Consider the following 16,398-nt stretch of genomic DNA (forward strand, 5'->3'; position numbering starts at 1 on the left):
AGGGTCTGCGCGTGGTCTCCGTAGCGGAAGGGTCCACAGCGCACGCATCAACGATAACCCGATCTCTTATCGAAAGAATCTCGGAGCTGCTGCGGCCAAATCATATCGCGTTTGCGAGTCAATGCGAAGCACATTGTCTCAATTCTTCTAAATTACTCGGTCCAATGTGGCCACGGACCGTACTGATCCCCCGAGGGGCTTGTCGTCATGGTCATCTATCACTGAGGCTGCCATGCGGAGCACGTAGCTTCGGAGTTACCGCGCAAACAATCTCAGCTCTATGCGAAACCCGGCGTCCTGTTCTCTCCTCATACAAGCTCGACCCTTCTGGACAGAAGCGCTGGATCACACAAAAATACCTGCAGCGTGTCCAAGAAGGCAAGGATGAATGGGCCCGTCATGCCGAGGAAATTAAGGCGGGAAAGCGGAAGGACTTTGCGACTCATCTGGAGGAGCGCGGGTTGATTCATGATGTTGTTGGGTTAGTGAGAGCATTTTCTCTGATGCCCTCCTGTGAGGCTGCTCAGTGATCAATCTGTAAACTAATCATTTTTTGTTTACTACTAGAGAACGAGAGCTTTTGCATAAAGTCTTCACCGAGAAGCGCGCAGGTATCTACGTCGGTATCGACCCCACAGCACCTTCGATGCACGTCGGACATATGCTTCCTTTCATGGTGCTGGCCTGGGGCTATGTTTGGGGGTTGCCGGTGACGTTTTTGGTAAGGCTAGATGACCTATCTGGAGTAGGAGAGACAATGACTGATCATCTCACCAGCTTGGTGGTGCCACATCTCGCGTCGGCGACCCAACCGGACGATTGAAGGGCCGCGACCAAGTACACTCTTCAATTCGCAAGGCGAACATGGCCAGCATGCACATGCAGCTGAAGAAACTCGGCAGCAGTATCGAGCAGTATGGGCGACGACACGGCTACACGAGAAAACCGATCTGGAAGCGAGCACTACTGAACAACAATACATGGTGGAACTCAATGCCTTTTATCGAGGTCCTTCGAGATTTGGGCGCATATATGAGACTTGGTCCGATGCTTGGGCGAGACACGTGGGTTTCGTTCACTTCTTCCCATTGCGCAGGACGCTTTGCTGACAAACAGAAACAGTGTCAAGACTCGACTGAGCCAAGGCGACGGCATGTCTTTTGCCGAATTCTCCTACCCGCTCCTTCAAGCGTGGGACTGGTGGACGATGTTTCAAAAGGGCACACAAGTGCAAGTTGGTGGAGCTGACCAATATGGAAATATTCTTTTCGGAATGGACGCCGTCAAGGCGATCAGCCGTAATACGGCAGACGAGCAGCTGCGAAATCCATTGGAATCCGAGTTGGATCGGCCCATTGGCTTCACGACTCCTCTTCTGACTACTTCGTCTGGTGAAAAGTTTGGAAAGTCCGCGGGCAATGCGATTTGGCTTGACAAGGACATGACTTCAACCTTTGAGCTTTATCAGGTATTCAAATTTCCCTGTCCGCTGAGTTATCTACGACCTTCTGACAAATTGATAGTTCTTCGTCCGCACACCCGACGACACTGTTGAGAGATATCTTAAGCTGTTCACCTTCATTCCTCTGCCTGAGATTGCCACCATCATGGAGGAGCAAAATCAGGATCCCTCTAAGCGAATCGCCCAGCACAAACTCGCTTACGAGTTTGTTGAGCTCGTGCACGGCAAAGATGAAGCTGATGCCGTGTCTCTGCAACATCGTCAACTTTTCCGTCCTCGATCTTCCACGGGCGAGCCGTCGCCCATGCCACGCACCTCCAGCCCCCCCGCAAGCCATGCTCAGTCTTCAACATCTAGCTTCACGACTCCGCAATCCGGGAATCCCTTCGCATCGCAGACCAACTTTGCAAACATGCCCAACGCCCGGGTCACTCTTCCCAGATCTCTCGTCTACAATCAGTCGTTCAACAAAATCCTTTGGTCCGCAGGTCTCGTCTCGTCCAAGAGCGAAGGCCACCGCGTCATCGTCAACAATGGCGCCTACGTGGGTAGCCGTCCAGGTGACAGCGGACCCATGTCTGATGATCTGGCGTTTACTCCTATTCGCCCGTGGCCTGCGGAGAAGACCGAGGAGTATATTATCGGAGACAACCTTTTGATGCTGAAGCTTGGAAAGTGGAAGTTCAAGATGGTTGAGATTGTCAGCGACGAGGACTTTCGGGCGCAGGGGCTGACTGCACCCGGTTGGGAGGAGCTCACCCAGCCTTCAGAGTCAAAGGAGTGATTTCAATGCGGTTGGTGATCGTCAACCTATGCTTTGGCCAGAATTATCTTCTGCATTGTCATTCTGGCCTTGCGTTTCATGTACCATAATGTATCATACAGCATACTACTCTATACTTACCTAACTCTTTCCATTCTGTAACACGTACCTTTTTTGATTGCTGAGGAAGTAGCACTACCTATATTAAGGATTGCAGTGGTACCCGTCCTAGACATTCCTTCAGATGGCTGTACTTTCTACGAAGATGATCCTCATCCTCAAGGTTCATTTGCATGATCTAGGTGACCCAGTTTTGATTTCCATCGCGGTTCTCCATTACAGACAATATTGCTAGCGCTTGGTTGTAGGATTTCATAGTGAAAGCCCCAAAAGTGGGGAAAAAGAAGAGCGAGGGAGAGGTGAATGTGCAATGCGGAAGACATCATTGAAAGCCTCGTAGTTTTGCAAAGGGACCAGTAAGTATACAAAAGTTTACTTTGAATAGTACATGTCACAAGATAGTCCAAGAGAGGGTGAACTATGAATGTGCAGTCCGAAGGACTGGTTAATATTTCAAAGACTGTGCGAGTTTCTTTGGATGATATGAAATTTGTATATTCTCTTCATGGCATCACCTCCTCGTTGATACAATCCAAGCATAGTGTAGATAGACAATCGCTGGACTGGCGTAAAGGGGTAAAATAAGCCTGAGGAGCGGGGATGAATGAATTCATTACGTACTTGTTTGATGCGGTTCAGATAGAGCTGAACCTACGTATTTACCTAGTCGAGAGATTGTACCTGGGTAGGTACCTAGTAGTAGGATCTCCCGCTGGCTCGGTCAGCTTGTGGACACTCATTACGCGGGCAAGAATAGATGGAGAGACAGCAACACCAAGACGGCGAGGGAAAGTATAGAAGAGTAGGAGCTAGAAATATAGCGAGGAAAAATGATGAATAATGGAAAATATAGAATAGAGCAAACAGACAAGGGAGATTGCGAGAGCAGGCTCTCCAGTATCGTTGGACTAGACTGAGATTGAAATCCTTTATCTACTAGGGAACTTAGGTTCCTTCTTAGTAGCTTCCCCGTGCCGCAAAGCGATTTTTGTCCGCATCCAAGTATAAAGTGGTACATCATACTAATTCTTAACTCACGCAAGGCTTGTCAAGTTCGACTGGGGAATGGTGAAAATAAACAGGTGAATGGTCGCGCTCAGATCTCCAAGTTCTGCCTTATCGGCAAACGCAATCGTCTAAATCGACGAAAGTAGAAGGACTTGCAGTATGTCGGCGGCAAGCGAAGAAGGACTGGGCCATGTCAAGGGAGAATGAGGCTAGTATCCTCGAGAGAATGTTGACGCCTGTCTCAATTTACGTGGCAAATCCCCTCATGAGTCTCGAGGACACGAGACACGAGACACGAATCGTCCTTGTTCATGACCGGGATTTGGACACCCCTGCCGGCTTGAGAGGAGGGGGCCAGATGGCCCGTCAAGTTGTTGGCTAGGCAGGAGAACTCATCGAATTAGAGATCGTGCATGGTTCATGCAGTATGCAGCGTGGCCGACGGGCGTCTAGCGAAGTAGTAAACGGAACTGCACGTTGCATGGATGCCTCATGCTGCGCTGGCAAACACCTCTTTGCATCATCAAGCCCTCGCTTCTGATTTCATGACTTTCTTCTATCTCCCCCCTCTTTTGAAGGTTCATTTGCTCTGTTCTCCCCATCCAACCGGACGAGTTCAGCATCACAAGTGTATCCAACAACATAGGAATCATTCCATAAACTCACATCAGCGATACGACGAGATGGAGCCCCGACAACTTCAAGCATGGTTGGTCACCCCAAGTAAAGCACGCGGGTGGTACTTTTGCATTTTTGGGGTACACAACTCTACTATTCTTGACACTGACACCAGTCCAGGTACGACAAGTTGCCCTCCAGGACAGTCGACCTTGTTGGGGACTATGCCGGTGATGAGCTATTTATTATCGATGGAGATTCTCTTCTGCTACATGTCTTCTCTGATAGCAAACTCGATTTTTCTCCTGGGTTCCAGATCCTCCATGCCATCTACCTCATTGAGACATTCCTCCACAAACTCCAAAGACGACGATGCGTCTTTCACATTGCATTTTCCGCCGAGAATGCTAATTTATGTATTCCCATTGGAGTTGAACCCCAACGCCGTTACCGGTATCTTTTGACACGAGAGATCGTCATTCGGCATCTCAAGGAACATGCCTCTGCTGAAGAATTCGCGGTGCCTGTCCACGAGCTCAAGAGCTACGAGTCTGACGAGTTCTTCCAGTACCTTCGAAGGGTCGGCGCATACTTCTTCATGTGCCACGATGGGGCTTTCCCGAAGCACCTCCTGGAGCAGGGTCAGTTGGACTCAGATGACACCGATTCTTCCATGAGTGACGAAGAATCAATGGAAGGAAACGAAATGTCACAAAAGAACGTGACAGTCGATGCTTCTATGACCCAAGCGTTTCAGTGTCGAACGGGCCTGCGAAAGATGATATACCGGCTCATGATGCACGGCTACAATGTTGCACTGATCAATGAATTGGAATTCAGGGATACCAAGGTGAGCCTTTTGATCGTACAGATTCCGATTCAGGTCCCTTCTAACGCGAAGTAGATCATGTCGATAATCGTTGAGCGCCCATCAAGCAACAGTCAAAGTCGACACAAACCCATCGAGACGAGAAATACGCGAGAAGAAGATTCCGACAGCAGTGACTCCTTCGCCGTCCGCTCGGAAGACGACGGGAGCTTAGAATCATTATTTGATGATTACCAGAACCCTGCTTGGCCAATTCCAGAGAAGACTCTCTGTGACTCAGCCAACCCGCGGGGGGTGGACTTGATTCTAAACGCACTGAGGGCAATGACCATGGATTTCACACAGCGTGAATATCTTACCGTGACTACTATCATCGTGATGATGGAATCAGGTGTTATCTCCAAGACTGAGATGGGGGCAGCCCGAGCCTTGCTTCTACACACGGTCCTTCTGCGGGATTGCCAGCTGTCGGACCGTGCGATTGCACACACAGCTGGTTCAGAAGAACAACGCATGTTAAATGAGTTCGCTCGGGTGGGTCACAAGATCTTGAGCTCGAATACCTGGCAGAATGTAATGGAGCCTGGGCACGCCAAGTTCGATCTGTATGATCTTCTTGATGGGCGACTCTTCTCCCTTCTAGCTTCAAATATGGACTGTCGCCCGCCAACGGACATAGTGAGCTCTTTCAGCTGGTCGAAGTTCGAACAATTATGTACGACACTCAAGGAGCTCTTTGACTTTAGTGTGGAAATCTCAGATCTCATCTCAGACAAGAGGCCTCACAAGTCTCAAAAACATGCCACAAAGAAGTCAAAGCCCAACAAGAAATTCTGGCGCAATCAAGGACAGCAGAAGGTTTCCGAAGCGGAACATCTTGTCTTGCCATTTGAAAATCCCGTTTTTGACTCTCACCTGCAACCGGTGCATCTGTCTATTGATGACACCGTTGAAGACGTAGGCGCATCGGAGCCTTCCAAGACCTTCAAGGAGCTGAGCCATTGGCACAACGCCAAACGACCACTTGATACCAAGTCTGGTAACAATTTTGACCCGTGGCAGAAGAGATTTATCATGCGACGCAATGCCATTTTTATGGCAGAAATGAGAGACTATGCTGCCAGCTTGACAAACGCCACAGGCGCAATCCTTGAGCCAGAAACTGTGTTCGTGAAATCCGCCAAGGATGACAAGAGAAAAGCAAAATTTGTTGCAGGCTCAAATAAAAACTCAACGTCCTCAGCCCACCTGCCAAAGAAAAAATCCCATACTGCGGCAAAGCCAGCAGTGCGAGACCAGGCCGCAAAGCTCATGATGGCAAAGCAAGCCGAGGTGCGCGACAAAGTCATAAAAAAATGGATCTTCATCAGAAAGGGCCTCGACAAGGAGCTTGACCTCGTCAACAGATATGTTAAAGTCAAAGAGTATTTCACCAGCAAACAAGTGGACAAAAGCGACGCTGTCGGTGCGGAGATTCTCACGTATCAGTTGGATACCTTGGTACGACTGTTGCGGGACAGTGCCAAAAGCAACCGTCAGCAATCCATTCCCACCATCATGTCATTCATCTGGGAAACTATCTGGCAGATCTCCAAACTGCAAGATACTCTAACAGTGGACATAGTCACCTACGTGACCGATGTCAGTAAGATACTGGGCTTACCAGGGGTAAAGCTCGAAGCTCACAGCGATCAGCAACTTTCATTTCAATGTGTCCCTTTGACCAAGAAGGACTTAGGGGCTGCTAAATTGTCGACTTCGCCAATTGAATTTCAGCTTCTTCACGGCGGTCCCTTCATGGATCGTAATGTGGATTCTGCTCCCGACAGTCGTGTTCACGACTTCGAGCCTGATAGATGGCAACGCGAAGTGCTGGACCAGATTGACGCTAAAACCAGCGTCTTTGTTGTTGCACCCACAAGTTCCGGAAAAACTTTCATCTCGTGAGTTCTGTTGCATCTTGCACCTCTATTATATTCTTCACGAGGACTTTTCACATTTACAAATGGCTTACGTCGGCATGAACAGGTTTTACGCAATGAAACAAATTCTGGAGGAAGATGATGATGGAATCCTCGTCTATGTCGCTCCGACAAAAGCTTTGGTCAATCAGATTGCTGCGGAAGTCCAGGCAAGATTCTCAAAGTCGTATCGATTTGACGGCAAGTCGGTTTGGGCTATCCATACTCGTGATTATCGTATCAACAACCCTGCTGGCTGCCAAGTTCTCATTACCGTTCCACATATCCTTCAGATCATGTTGCTTGCGCCGTCGAATGCACAATCTTGGTCATCCAGAGTGAAAAGAATTATCTTCGACGAGGTTCATTGCATCGGCCAGGCCGAAGACGGCGTGGTGTGGGAGCAGCTCTTGTTGATGGCCCCTTGTCCAATTATCGCTCTCTCCGCCACTGTAGGCAATCCTCAAGAATTCTGTGAATGGCTCGCAATGACTCAAAAGGCTACCGGGACCGATTTGAAGACGATTGAACATCGGCAACGATACTCGGATCTGCGAAAATACGTCTATCATCCACCGACTCGTTTCGCCTTTGGTGGATTTTCAGAGCCCCCAAAGCTCTCTCCTCTTGGTCTTGATGAAACATCTTATATGAGATTTGTGCATCCAGTCTCCAGTCTCTTTGACCGCTCAAGGGGGATGCCTGAAGATTTGAGCTTTGAACCGCGTGACTGTCTTACGCTTTGGGAAGCTATGAAAAAGCACGAGTGCCCGGGATACCTCGTGGATCCATCTGTAGATCCAAATATATGTCTTCCAGCATTGGTCCGGAAGGTGGATGTCGTGAGGTGGGAATCACAGCTGAAAGCGCTCTTGAGAAGCTGGATGAGTGACCATGCATCGCCTTTCGACAAGGTGATGGAGGAGTTGTCGCGATCAACGGTCCACACGCGGAGACCGGACCTGTTCAGCTCGGTAAAAGGTCGAAGTGAGCATACCTCCGTGAGGTCTGTCAACACTGGCAATGTCTTGGAGACGACACTTCCTCTTATCTGCACCTTACATGGCCAAAATGCACTACCTGCCTTATTCTTCAACTATGACCGCAGCATGTGCGAACGTATTTGCAAAAACTTGCTCGAACATTTTACTTCCGCCGAAAAGAAGTGGAAGGACACAGATCCCACTTGGAAACGAAAGATTGAAAAGTGGGACGAATGGAAGATTGAACGCGCAAAAACCAGCAAAAAGGGATTGCCGAAGGCTTCCAAAAATGTCAGTGGGCGTGACGAGATGTCACGCGCAGAACGCGAACGAGAGACTGCCTCGACAGAAGTCAGTCAGTTTGAATCTTTCGATCCTGACGCTCCAGTCGACGGGTTTCATATTGCCGACATTAAGAAACTGTCCCCCTCGATCTTCCAGCAATATGCAGATCAGCTTGGCCATCGGGGGGTACCCCAATGGCTAATCTCAGCGTTGCAACGTGGGATCGGTGTTCACCATGCTGGTATGAATCGAAAATATCGCCAGGTTTGCGAAATTCTGTTCCGCAAAGGATATCTACGGGTCGTCATTGCCACCGGTACTTTGGCTCTGGGTATCAACATGCCTTGTAAAACGGTGGTTTTCTCAGGAGATTCGGTGTTCCTCACCGCGCTGAACTATCGCCAGGCTTCTGGTCGGGCTGGCCGTCGAGGCTTTGACGTGCTTGGAAACGTGGTATTCCAAAACATCTCAGATACGAAAGTCTATCGTCTCATGAGCTCGAGACTTCCACATTTGAATGGCCACTTTCCGATTACCACCAGTCTGGTGCTCCGACTGTGCAACCTTTTGCATGAGTCGAAGAACGCCCCGTTCGCAGTCAGGGCAATCAATTCCATCTTGACCAGTCCGCGAATCTATCTTGGTGGAGCAGAAATGAGGCACACAGTGCTTCATCATCTGCGATTTTCCTTGGAGTACCTTCGACGCAACGACCTGCTGTCCCGACATGGTGCTCCTTTGAATTTTGCCGGATGTGTTGGCCATCTCTACTATACTGAAAACTCCAGTTTCGCTTTCCACGCTTTGTTGAACTCAGGGTTCTTCCACAAACTTTGCAGGCCACTTTCAAGCTCAAGGGATAAAACAACCACCCTGCGCTCGCTCATGCTCGTCTTGTCACACTTGTTTGGCCGTCAACCCATCCGCCAAGCCAACCTTGAAAACATCAAAGCCAAGACTCAAAAATCGACATCCGTCGTCGTTTTGCCTCCCATGCCATCGAGGGCGGTCAAGATTCTCAAGAAGCACAACCAAGAGACCCTCCGTATTTACACTGCGTACGTTGCTACATTTATCGAGCAGCATGTTACCGAGCCTGACCGTACCCTCCCCTTGACGAAGATCGAATGTGGAGGTGAAACAGCAATGGCCGAACTCAGCAGCTTTCTCTCCGAATTCAAAGCAGAGGTCCGCATTGCCTCTCCCTTTTATGCGCTGTCGGGTCAGGGCGATGAATGTCGTCATATCTCAGATCTCTGTCAGATTGTCCGGAGCGGAGTATGGCTTGAAGAAGCTGTCGTGCCATATGTGGGGGTTCACCCCGAGGAAGTTGCGCCGCTCAACGCGTACCTTTATGATTTCTTCAAGCATGGCAATGTTACCGCATTGATCCACGAAAATGGTATCCGTAGAGGTGATCTGTGGTTTTTGCTCAACGACTTTTCTCTCGTGCTTGCGACAATCGTGACAAGCCTGGAAAACTTCTTGAAACTGACACCAGACACGGACCTTGATATGCTGGACGTGATGGGACAAGGAGAGGCTTATGAACTGGAGTTGGACGACGAGGGCATAGAATTCGATGAGAAGATGACGGTCCCTAATCAAGCAACTAAAGCCCAATCACCCAGGACAACCATGGCCTCGCCCGCACCTGCCACGCGCACGAAGTCTAAGGGCAGTCTTGTGGCGGAAAATTGGGATGATGATCTCAGCGATGCACCCAACGAGGTGGATGAAGAGCCGGAAGCCCCATCACCGTGGAAAACAAGAGCAGCTCGACGCGAAGGCAGGAAGTTCCCCAAGGCAACGGTGCAAAAGTCCTCTGCCGCGTCTGATTCCGAGGACGGTCGCATTTTACTCGTTTTGAAGGCTTTCAAAATGCTGCAGAGCGAGTTCAACGAGAAATTCCGCGCATTCTGGGCTTGATTCATACCAGTGTATTGTTCAAGTATATGTTTTGACGTTCCATTTTAGCTCGATGAACAATATTCTTTTCCAAACGATAAAAATGGAGCATTCTTTATTTCGTATAACCAAAGATACCATAAGAATTAAAGTGCCAGTCAAGCACTGCCTAAAAATAACCTGGGTCAGGTTGACGGTGTCGACCACATAGTTTTTCCTTTCGATTGACTGGTCGAAACACGGAGATGCCAAGCCGGGGACTGGAACCACTCAACGCGTCGACAGGACGCGATTCGCGCCTTATCGGTTATCGTCTCAAGTTCCATCCGCGCTCCCTTGACATCCGAATTGCTCTCGTTCACTTCGGACCGGTCGCACCGCGCGAACAAGACACACTTGACTGACATTGGAATTTGTTTTTGAAAGCTGATTCACGACAGGGTTTGGAAACAGAAAGAATGGCCAAAGATTCGGGGATATCGCCGTCTGCGACCCCCCCTCCAGCGGCATTGAAGCGGACGACGTCGAGCACGCAAAACATGAAGAACCAGAAATCCATCCTTGGATTCTTTCAAAAGTCTTCTCCGGCGACACCATCCAGCAATAAACCCCGTGAGCCTGAGTCTTCTCCGGCTCAACGAGCCGGTGAGCAGCGAAGAGGAAGTGCAATCAAGCCAACACCGAAGAGGAGTTTCTCGAGCTTTGCTGGGGATCTTACCCCAGTCCCTAGCAGTGACTTGCCCGTACCGGACGAAGAGGAGGTAGTTGGAAATGGGACGAAAGTATGGTCAAAGGCACTTCTACCTTCAAGAAATCTTGCGCTGACACCTGCATCTTCCCTCTTCCAGCCTACACCTGACGAATCCCAAGAGAATGCAATGACTCCATCGCGGCGTGTATGTACCGAACCCCTCTAAAAGGACTCAGTAAAGTGGCGACGCTCATAAAGGGTTCTCTTGCCAGGCCAAAAAGAAGCAGATCAGCTATAAGGAATCGGATTCCGAAGGTGAAGATGACGATGAGGTCATTTTCCGCCCAAGCCGGAAGGCCAGCACAAACGGACGCGCAGCAAAACGGAGAAAAACCGTTGAGGATAGCGATGATGAATTCGAGGGTGCCGACGCGATCGGATACTCGGATGACGGTAGGCGTACTGGCCTCGTCGCGTATGGGCTTTTCGCTGATCAGGCTACAGAAATGGAGGATTTTATCGTTGCCGACGAGTCTGATGAAGAGTCCGCACCGAAAAAACGTAAACGACCTGCCGCGGCGCCTTCGCGGAAGAGCGTAAATCGGGCTCCTTCTTCACCACCACCCCCGCCGGCCGAAGACGATCTTGACCTGGATTTGCCAGAGGGCTCAGCCGGAACGGCCTTGCAGTGGAAATTTGATCCCGAAAACGTTGAGCCGCGAAAGGAGCGCGCAGTCCAACACCAGTCAAACTCAGCGACGGGCACGAAGAAAGAGAAAGCCCATACAAGAGAGCCTGAGGATCGCTACCCTTGGCTGGCAAATATCAAAGACATCGATGGAAATCCCCCTGGACATCCCGACTATGATCCTCGCACCATCTACATTCCCCCATTGGCCTGGTCCAAATTTTCACCATTCGAGAAACAATATTGGGAGATCAAGCAAAAGTTCTGGGATACGGTGGTCTTCTTCAAGAAGGGCAAATTCTACGAGCTTTATGAAAATGACGCCACAATTGGCCATCAGCTGTTTGATCTCAAACTCACCGATCGTGTCAATATGCGGATGGTCGGTGTCCCCGAGATGAGTCTGTCCCACTGGGCCAATCAATTTGTTGCCAAGGGATTCAAGATCGCTCGCGTGGATCAATCCGAGTCTGCGCTTGGAAAGGAAATGCGCGAACGAGACGCGAAAAAGGGTGGCAAGGAAGACAAGATCATCAAGCGTGAGCTAGCTTGTGTCCTCACCGGAGGAACCCTCGTTGAGGGATCCATGCTCCAGGACGACATGTCTACGTACTGCGTTGCCGTCAAGGAGGCAATCGTGGATGATCGCCCTGCCTTTGGTCTGGCCTTTGTGGATACCGCAACGGGCCAGTTCTTCATTTCTGAGTTTATCGACGACCTGGATATGACCAAGTTCGAAACGTTCGTGGCACAGACAAGACCCCAGGAAATGCTTCTGGAGAGGGGCTGTGTGTCATCAAAAGTGATGCGTATTCTCAAGAACAACACGGGGCCTACAACCATTTGGAATTACCTGAAACCAGGCAAGGAATTCTGGGAGGCGGACATTACTCTGAAGGAGCTTGATGCCTGTGAGTACTTTGTCTCGCAGGACGATGACAACATCACAGCCTGGCCCGAAGCACTGCGTGATGCCCGAGACAAAGAGCTCCTCATGTCTGCCTTTGGTGCTCTCACGCAGTATCTCCGAGTTCTCAAGATTGAGCGAGATCTGATTACCATTGGCAATTTTTCCTGGTACGACCCCATCAAGAAGGCTTCCAGTCTCGTCTTGGATGGACAGACTTTGATCAACATGGAAATCTTTGCCAATTCGTTCGACGGTGGTCAAGAGGGCACTCTGTTCCAGCTTTTGAATCGTTGCATCACTCCATTTGGGAAGCGTACGTTTAAGCAATGGGTATGCCATCCTTTAATGGACGCAAAGCGGATCAATGCAAGGCTTGATGCTGTTGATGCCTTCAATGCGGATCCCAGTACTCGGGATCAATTTTCTTCGCAATTGACCAAAATGCCGGATCTTGAACGCCTCATTTCGCGTGTCCATGCCGGCGTCTGCAAGGCTCAAGACTTTGTTCGCGTCCTCGAGGGATTTGAGCAAATCGAGTACACCATGGGTTTGCTCAGGGAAAGCGGTTCCGGAGACGGTATCATCGGTCAGCTTATTGAGGGAATGCCAGACCTCACATCATTACTGTCGTATTGGAAAACCGCGTTTGATCGACCGAAGGCGAAAGAGAATGGGATTTTGGTTCCCGAAGCTGGCGTCGAGGACGACTTTGACAGATCACAGGAGACCATTGAACAGCTTCACAAAGATCTCGACAATCTCTTGAAGAAGGCCCGTCGCGACTTGGGCTCCACTGCCATCTGCTATCGTGACAACGGAAAGGAGATCTATCAACTCGAAGTTCCAATCAAGGTCAAGAACATCCCGAAGAACTGGGATCAAATGTCCGCAACCAAGCAGGTGAAACGATACTACTTCCCCGAACTTCGCAGCCTGATTCGAAAATTGCAAGAGGCCCAAGAAACCCACAGTCAAATCGTGAAGGAGGTCGCTGGTCGATTCCATGCTCGATTCGATGAGCACTACGGCACATGGCTTGCGGCTGTACGTATCGTTGCACAGCTAGATTGTCTGATCAGTTTGGCCAAGGCTTCTGCCTCACTCGGGCAACCGAGCTGCCGTCCTATCTTTGTGGAAGAAAAGCGCAGCGTCCTCGAATTTGACGAGCTCCGACACCCTTGTCTTCTTTCGTCCGTGGAGGACTTTATCCCGAACGATGTGCAACTCGGTGGCAAGCATGCGAACATCGATCTGCTTACAGGTGCCAACGCCGCTGGAAAATCGACTCTTCTGCGAATGGTATGTGCTCATCCCCATGATTCTGAAATTTCTGCCATTGCTAATACCAGAAAACAGACCTGTGTAGCTGTCATCATGGCTCAAATCGGATGTTACTTGCCGTGCAAGTCTGCTAGGTTGACTCCGGTTGATCGCATCATGTCCCGCTTGGGTGCGAATGACAATATTTTTGCTGCGCAGTCGACCTTCTTTGTTGAATTGGCCGAGACCAAAAAGATCCTCTCCGAAGCCACGCCACGATCGCTGGTCATCCTGGACGAGCTTGGTCGCGGTACCAGTTCCTACGATGGCGTTGCGGTCGCGCAAGCTGTATTGCACCATGTTGCGACACACATCGGTGCCATGGGATTCTTCGCAACGCACTACCACTCACTCGCGGCCGAGTTTGAGCATCACCCTGAAATCGCTCCCAAGCGGATGGCAATCCACGTCGACGATGTTGAGCGCCGGGTCACCTTCCTTTACAAACTTGAGAGCGGCGTGGCAGAGGGCAGTTTCGGTATGCACTGCGCGGCCATGTGTGGAATCTCTAACAAGGTCATCGAACGCGCCGAGGTTGCGGCCAAGCAATGGGAACATACCAGTCGTCTCAAGGAAAGCTTGGAACGTCGCAAAGGCGGCGGTTTGGTTGGACTGGGCTGGTGGAGTGATGTTGCCTGGGCCTTGCGCGAGTCAACCGCCAATGACGAGGGCGAGGAGGAGGGCGTCACCGAGTTGGGATTGGAGGTACTGCAAAAGGCTATTGAGGCTTTGTAGGATTTTGATGTGCCTGGTGAAATGTTGTCTCGGTTATTCAAACTTTCGACTTTTGCTAGGTATCTGTTCTCGGCTTATTTCATTTGAGCTTCAAGACTTTCGTCTCTTTTTTTATTTGTTAGACTAGCAAAGTTTGAATTAGTGATAACATTTCCCGCTCTGTTTGTAAATACACTTGTCGTTCAACCCTTCCATCCATTTTTGGGTCATTTCTCCATCTACATGAATACATGTTGCTCTATGGGTTCATGCCAGGCCTGTTCACTACCTAGTCTTTTCAAGAGCTCTGAAGTCCCCTGGAATGCATTGTATTCAAGTAGGTACTGGGCCCAAGGGCTCAATTCGACCCGCTGGGCTATCTGGACTGGATAGTCCATTCAGTGGTAACATCCACCTTCCTATGAAGTGGAGCGGAGCCCTAACAGGGCCAGGGCGTGATTTTTGATTGTTTCAAGCAAACGAATTGATTTTTCTTGGTAGTTTCCAGCAAACGCTCCATCTTCCTCTAATAAGTCATATCTGATCGACTGGAAGCTCAAGTCTTCCATGTCCCTCTCGCTGAACATTCCAACCGTTTCTCCAGCTGGAAGGTGCTCCAGTAACTCGACACAGCACAACTTGATCCTAGCGATCTCATAGAAAGAGACAACCCCAAGCTCACCTCTTGCCAAAAATGGCCCCATCCAAGTCTTCCACCGAGGGTTTGCTAGGCTTGACCGCACACGAGACCCGCCTGTTGGTACTCGCACACCTTTGCTTGGATAAGGAATCTAGAAAAGTACGAGAATCACTGTGTCTACGTTCTCGCTATTTGGAGTATTCATTCTCTCCTCCTTTTCCCTTCAATGTGGGGGGGGGGGGGGGGGGGGAAGGTTCAATGTTTAAGAAACTCAGAATCCTAGAGTAGACAGGCTGATTCTCTTCAGATCGACTTCGACAAGATGGCATCTCGAATCAATAGCGCCAGTGCATCCGCTCGCTCCATGTACAATAGAGCGATTCAGAAGCTGGTCAAACACAATTCAGAGTCGGACGGCAGTATGGAGAATGATTCAACGCCCTCTATGACAACCACTGCAAGTCCTCCGCCTTCAACTCCGGGCCCCGTGCGGAATCGTGGCCGCGGTCGCGGTCGAGGTACTGGGCGTGGTGGTGGTCGTGGGCGTCGCAAGGCTCAACCTTCTGAAAGAGCGGCGACGGCTGAAGCGGAGGAGGTGGAAGGTCAGCTTGAAATAAAAGAGTCTGGACTGGAGATCAAGGAGCCTGAGCTGGAAATGAAAGATGCATATGAACAGCTTACTGTGGCGGAAGATAAGAGTCTCGAGACTTGAATCTTGCGAGGAGCGGCGCATTTTTCCTTCTGCCATCGATCTCCTGATGGCTTTTCTATTGTCGACTGTGATTTCAGGGACAACAAGTCGAGATCATTCCCGTTTTTGTTATTGAAATTCTCGAGAGTCTATTTCAGATTGATCAAAGAGATGAAGGAATGAGAATCCTGGTCCTTATCATTGATCACTTTCTGTATTGAGGCCTTGTAGTGTGGCTATGAGCCAAGAGCTTCCTTCGGTGGCCATACATGATTGATTTTGAACCAACCGGTGCTGATGGAAAAAGAAAAGGTAAATAGATTTCAAGGTGCGAGTTGGATTATTGCGAGTGATCACTTTCTACTACTAGAGTGTAATATCATTTTTCCTATCGAGGCCGCAACTCCGCTGCAATTCTGGCAGAATGTTCTTGTCAGAAATATGCTGTCAAGAAAGCTCTTCAGAAGATGATCTGGAGTCATCACACAGAACATGCCCTTCTCTCGGCAATGCAGTCGATCTAGATGTTTCCCATCGATGTCTCTTGGATCGAACATCTTCCTTCAATCCCAGGGGTGCTTATTATAGACTGGAGATCCCGTCATGGCGAGTTCCACGCCTACAAAGCCGTTTGCCCATCGCTGGTACTTTCCGACTGATCTCCATTGACATCAATGGTGAGCTCCACTTTGGCAAGGTTCAACTGGCATTTTCCGAGTCAATTCATTCTTTGTGTTTATTCCGCCGGGCTTCACGCGGTGTGTCATTCGGAAGTTGAGCAATCCCCCTTTGCACAGTAAGTTATCT

General features: G+C 49.8%; 4 protein-coding genes across 4 annotated transcripts; all 4 read left to right on the forward strand.

Moving 5' to 3' along the window:
- Positions 1–164: 164 nt before the first annotated feature.
- POX_b02353 (Tyrosine--tRNA ligase) lies at positions 165–2,246 on the forward strand (the record flags this gene model as incomplete). Its single annotated transcript, XM_050111267.1, has 5 exons — positions 165–481; positions 568–721; positions 778–1,064; positions 1,123–1,468; positions 1,524–2,246. 5 exons carry the CDS (start codon positions 165–167, stop codon positions 2,244–2,246), a joined length of 1,827 nt encoding a protein of 608 aa, XP_049971613.1.
- Positions 2,247–4,036: 1,790 nt separating this feature from the next.
- POX_b02354 (uncharacterized protein) lies at positions 4,037–9,958 on the forward strand (the record flags this gene model as incomplete). Its single annotated transcript, XM_050111268.1, has 4 exons — positions 4,037–4,092; positions 4,152–4,821; positions 4,876–6,743; positions 6,829–9,958. 4 exons carry the CDS (start codon positions 4,037–4,039, stop codon positions 9,956–9,958), a joined length of 5,724 nt encoding a protein of 1,907 aa, XP_049971614.1.
- Positions 9,959–10,395: 437 nt separating this feature from the next.
- On the forward strand, positions 10,396–14,281 carry POX_b02355 (DNA mismatch repair protein msh6; the record flags this gene model as incomplete). Its single annotated transcript, XM_050111269.1, has 3 exons — positions 10,396–10,833; positions 10,901–13,525; positions 13,583–14,281. 3 exons carry the CDS (start codon positions 10,396–10,398, stop codon positions 14,279–14,281), a joined length of 3,762 nt encoding a protein of 1,253 aa, XP_049971615.1.
- A 673-nt stretch (positions 14,282–14,954) lies between these two features.
- Positions 14,955–15,612, forward strand: POX_b02356 (uncharacterized protein; the record flags this gene model as incomplete). Its single annotated transcript, XM_050111270.1, has 2 exons — positions 14,955–15,059; positions 15,208–15,612. 2 exons carry the CDS (start codon positions 14,955–14,957, stop codon positions 15,610–15,612), a joined length of 510 nt encoding a protein of 169 aa, XP_049971616.1.
- Between the last annotated feature and the right edge of the window lie 786 nt (positions 15,613–16,398).

The sequence above is a fragment of the Penicillium oxalicum genome, chromosome II (genome assembly GCF_001723175.1).
Source record: "Penicillium oxalicum strain HP7-1 chromosome II, whole genome shotgun sequence".
In the NCBI taxonomy this organism is placed as follows: domain Eukaryota; kingdom Fungi; phylum Ascomycota; class Eurotiomycetes; order Eurotiales; family Aspergillaceae; genus Penicillium; species Penicillium oxalicum.